This window comes from Labeo rohita, unplaced genomic scaffold (assembly GCF_022985175.1).
Source record: "Labeo rohita strain BAU-BD-2019 unplaced genomic scaffold, IGBB_LRoh.1.0 scaffold_2581, whole genome shotgun sequence".
In the NCBI taxonomy this organism is placed as follows: domain Eukaryota; kingdom Metazoa; phylum Chordata; class Actinopteri; order Cypriniformes; family Cyprinidae; genus Labeo; species Labeo rohita.
Window position 1 is genome coordinate 139 of NW_026128860.1, and position 4351 is coordinate 4489.

General features: G+C 40.1%; 1 protein-coding gene across 1 annotated transcript; it reads left to right on the plus strand.

Moving 5' to 3' along the window:
- Window positions 1-1607: 1607 nt before the first annotated feature.
- Window positions 1608-3971, plus strand: LOC127159868 (adhesion G protein-coupled receptor E3-like; the record flags this gene model as incomplete). The annotated part of the gene is made up of 9 exons (XM_051102591.1): window positions 1608-1724; window positions 1841-2022; window positions 2110-2271; window positions 2347-2556; window positions 2634-2866; window positions 3005-3071; window positions 3154-3245; window positions 3332-3494; window positions 3844-3971. Coding segments are annotated over 9 exons (1283 nt in total), but the record flags the coding sequence as incomplete, so codon positions are not given.
- Between the last annotated feature and the right edge of the window lie 380 nt (window positions 3972-4351).

Consider the following 4351-nt stretch of genomic DNA (forward strand, 5'->3'; position numbering starts at 1 on the left):
ATCGATACTTCGGTCTTTTATAATTAGGCACCGGGACCGATTAAGTACCGGGTTTCGGTACCCATCCCTAAAAATTACACAAACATACACACACTCTCTCTCACACACACACACACACACACACATGCATAGGGTTCAAGGAATGAGAATTATGGGGTTTGAATGGAATCCCAAAATTTCTAGTATCTGCTACTAGTTCTTAAATTGCAACCTGAGAAAACCACAAAAGCAGAGATTTGACTTTTAGCTGCTCAAGGAGATTTAGCACCAGTTCAACAAGAGATTAAGGAGACCTTGTTTTACTTGCGATCTGGCCGAGTTTTCCTCTGTGGGCTCGTCTTAGCAGAGGGAATCACACCACTTCTGATTGGTTGCCTGGTTCTTTGGATGACGTCTTTGGGAAGCCTTCGGTGGTGATTGGACAGTTGGAGAGGCTGGATGAAGCTTCGGTTGGTTGCTTGGTTACATGGATGATGCTCTCTGAGCTCAGGTGAGCGTTGACGAAGTGCTTTTCTCGTTGCAAGCGTCTCAAGTGGTTCACGCCGATGCTGATTTATGTGCATTCTTCAACGGGGCAGAGGGAGAGTGTGCGTGAGGAATGTGAGAGGAGGGGGACACAGGAGGTCAAAAGGTGACGATAAAGCATTTGTGGCTTCAAGTGGTCCCAGCAGAGAACAAGAGTTCTCTGTCCTCCTGAGTTGATATTGATCTATCACTGGTTCACCCCTGCGGTGAGAAGTCAGCGTAGGACAGGAACTGTTCAAGACGCGCTGGCATCATGTAAGCTCCCAATCTGTTTTTATGGTTGCCCCAAATGGCTCACAGAAGACTCTGAGTTGTTCTCTTCTCTGAGGCCCTGCCTTGGGCTCACATCCGCACTTCAAACAGACGGCTCCTTAAGACAGCTAAGATGGTACTCAGCAGGTGCCCTTTTATACTTCCGGGCACCTGCCTATGATGTCATGGGCCATATGGACCAATAGGATTGGCATTGTTTCACACATGCTTCACACACCGGTCATGCTGGCTGCATTCCCCAGCGTGGAGTTTAAAAGTTACATTTTTAGCCTGGTCTTTCTCAAGGGGTCTAACAGCACTCGTCAGTGTCAAAATAATTGAAACAGCAAATAAAATCAAAGTAGGTAGAGATTACCGTTCACAGAAGCAGAGCACGAATTCCAGTGGGAAGCGTCAGTTCAGTGTTGAAAGAAAGTGAAGTAAGATTGCAAAACATTAAATATTAGTCAACTGTTTTACAATAAAAATGTCTTTTTTTTTTGAGAGAGAGAGAGGAAAAGAAAGAGAGAGAGATGAAAGTTGAGTGTGTGCATCTGTTTATCTCTCTCTAAAAAAACTAAACTGTGAGTTTCGGTGATTTCACCTTCTTCTTGCTAAGAAATACAGCATATATATAATAAGTATCGAGGCTATTTTACTATTAAAAGTCACGGGGCAGCATTGACAACAAGTTAGTTCTCCTGAATTTTTCAGTGCGCGCGGCATGATCTCCTATTTGTGTGTGCATGGTGTCTGTATATATTTGTGAGTATATATATGTAGTACAATTAAATAGGCTAAATAGAATATAACTGTTTGTGTTTAATCAGAGGGTCAAGTCTTCATGGTTGGACCAAATGTCACCTTAAATAAAATCCCACAACTTGATACGACAAATTCTTCTGTGGACATCGATCTCATTGGGATCGCCAAGAACAACAATGAAAGTATGTCACATGTTTTAGTTTGATTTTAAAAATGTTGGAAGATCCATCATACCATTACCATTAAACTACCTTTAATAATATATAGTATAATATAAGTTTCTGTTTCTGGCACACAGGATCAGCTGCTGTGGCTTTCATGAGCTACAGCACAATGGAGAATCTACTGAAGCCAGACTTCTTCAACACATCAAATGACACGGTTAAAACCATGATGTCCACTGTGATCTCAGCTACTCTTCCCAAAACCACCAACACTAAACTCACCAAACCAGTCAACTTCACCTTCAGACACATCAGAGTGAGAGACTGAAATGTGTTTTTGTCGAACTTCTGAAAACATCAAATATTCAGTGTTCTGATATTTTGTTCATTCTTGTTTTTGCAGGAGTTTGATCCCACCGGTTCTCTGTCTTGTGTTTACTGGAATATCAGCGAGTGGATTGTAGATGGTTGTTCTGTTTTAAAGACCAACAGCAGCTACACTGTGTGTTCCTGTGTTCATCTGTCGACATTCGCTCTCATCATGCAAACCAGCCGTCCACCAGAGGTACGAGAACATTTCTAGTGAACACTGAAGAACAACACAGATTTGGCACTCATGTATTCTGACATGTTTTCTCAGAGCGACTCTCAACTGCTGGATCTGTTGAATCTGGTGTGTGTGATTGTGGGGCTGGTGTTCTTCAGTTTGGCCCTGTTGACCTTTGCCCTTTGTCAGTGGAGTCCTGGAGTGAATAATGTGGCTCGAATCAACATCTGCATCAGTCTTCTGTTGGCTCACCTTCTGTTCCTGCTCACACAGCAGTTCCTGAGAATCATACGTCCTCAGCAGGTGAGAATGATGAAGGAGCCCTACAGCTCAGCACAGCCTCACTGAGAATCATCATAACCGTCTCTCATGGTCTCCAGGTGTTGTGTGCCGTGATCTCAGGCCTTCTGCACTTCTTCTATCTCTCCGGCTTTGTGTGGATGTTCATTGAAGCTGTGATGCTCTTCATCTGTGTAAAGAATCTATCACAGATCAGCTCTAAAAAGAGGGAGGTGCTTAGCAGTGGATTCCTGTGTGTGATTGGATATGTGATTGCTCTGGTTGTGGTGGGTGTCTCTGTCGGTCTGGTTCCTGAAGGCTACGGCAGCGAACGGCGAGTTGTTGTTGTTGTTTTTAAGTTAATTTAGTTAGAAGGAAATAAAGCAGCTCTGGATGTTTGTGACATTTCCAACACCTGAAATGCCTTTCTGACAAATTCATTAAGTTATTATATTGGTTTTCCTCTAAACAGCTGCTGGATTAAAATTGATAAAGGCTTCATCTGGAGTTTTCTGGGTCCTGTTTGTGTCATACTAGCAGTAAACACATTTCTAATTTCTCATGACATTTTTTTTATATTAAAAGTAAATCAAGTTGATTAATTACTCTTTTACTTTCCAGTCAAACACACTTCTCTTCATCAAGATCTTCATCAGTCTGAACTCAACTCTCAAAAGTCTCAATTCTGAAGTTTCACAGATGAAACAAACCAAGTAACATTATAATTTAATCACTCTATACAAAATCACATATGGTGAATAGAGACACATTAACTCTTTCTTTGTCTGTTTATCTGCAGGATTATGGTGTTTAAAACACTGGCTCAGTTTGTGGTTCTTGGTTGCCCCTGGATTCTGGGTTTCTTCACTAATGGCAGGAAGGAGCTGGAGATCCTCTTCCTGATCTTGAACTCCCAGCAGGGAACCTTCATCTTCCTGATCTATTGTGTCCTCAATAATGAGGTCAGTCATCACTCAGTTTACATGTATAATCTGGACATTTTCACTGAGGTCCAAGTTCTTATTTTGGTGATCTGTGACTTTTAGATTGGAATGTCAGAGGCAGTTTGTTTAAACTGTTACTTTTCCATTTTCTCACTCTGACGGAATGTTCAAATGAACCAAAACTATATGTCCTTTTCTTTATTTTGTATTTTTATTGTATTTTGTTATTTATGGAAAAGAGCATATATATTTATTCTTAAAAAATGCTAATCTAGTCTCTAAATGCCTCTTTTTCTTAGATGTTTGTTCTAAACAAACCATTCTGGTTCATGAGTTCCAAAGGTTAAATTGATTTCTCGTCTTCCAGGTTAGGCAGCAGTACAAGAAGTTCTTCAGCTGTCTTTGCTGCATCAAACAACACTGATGACTACAACATCACATTCAGAAAGTAATAAATACTGTTCAAGTGCCATTCATATACAGATTATTTTATAAAACAGAATCTATGGGTTTGGATTTTAAATGTCAGAGTTGTCGCTTCTTCATGATAGAAAAACATGTTATTGAAGTGTCTTATTTTACCACTGTTAATACTACTGATGTAAAGCTGTTTCATCTCTGAACTGTTTTATTTAGTCTTCTTTAAAGGGGTCATCGGATGCAAAATTCACTTTTACATGTTGTTTGAACATAAATGTGTGTTGGCAGTGTGTGTACACAACCACCCTATAATGATAAAAATCCACCCAGTGCTTTTTTTTTTTTTTTTTTTTTTTTTTTAATATCCCCAATAATAATAATAATAATAATAATCACTTTCTCAGATCAGGCTGTTCTGAGATTACTGACAAAATTACATAGTTCTGCACAGGCCT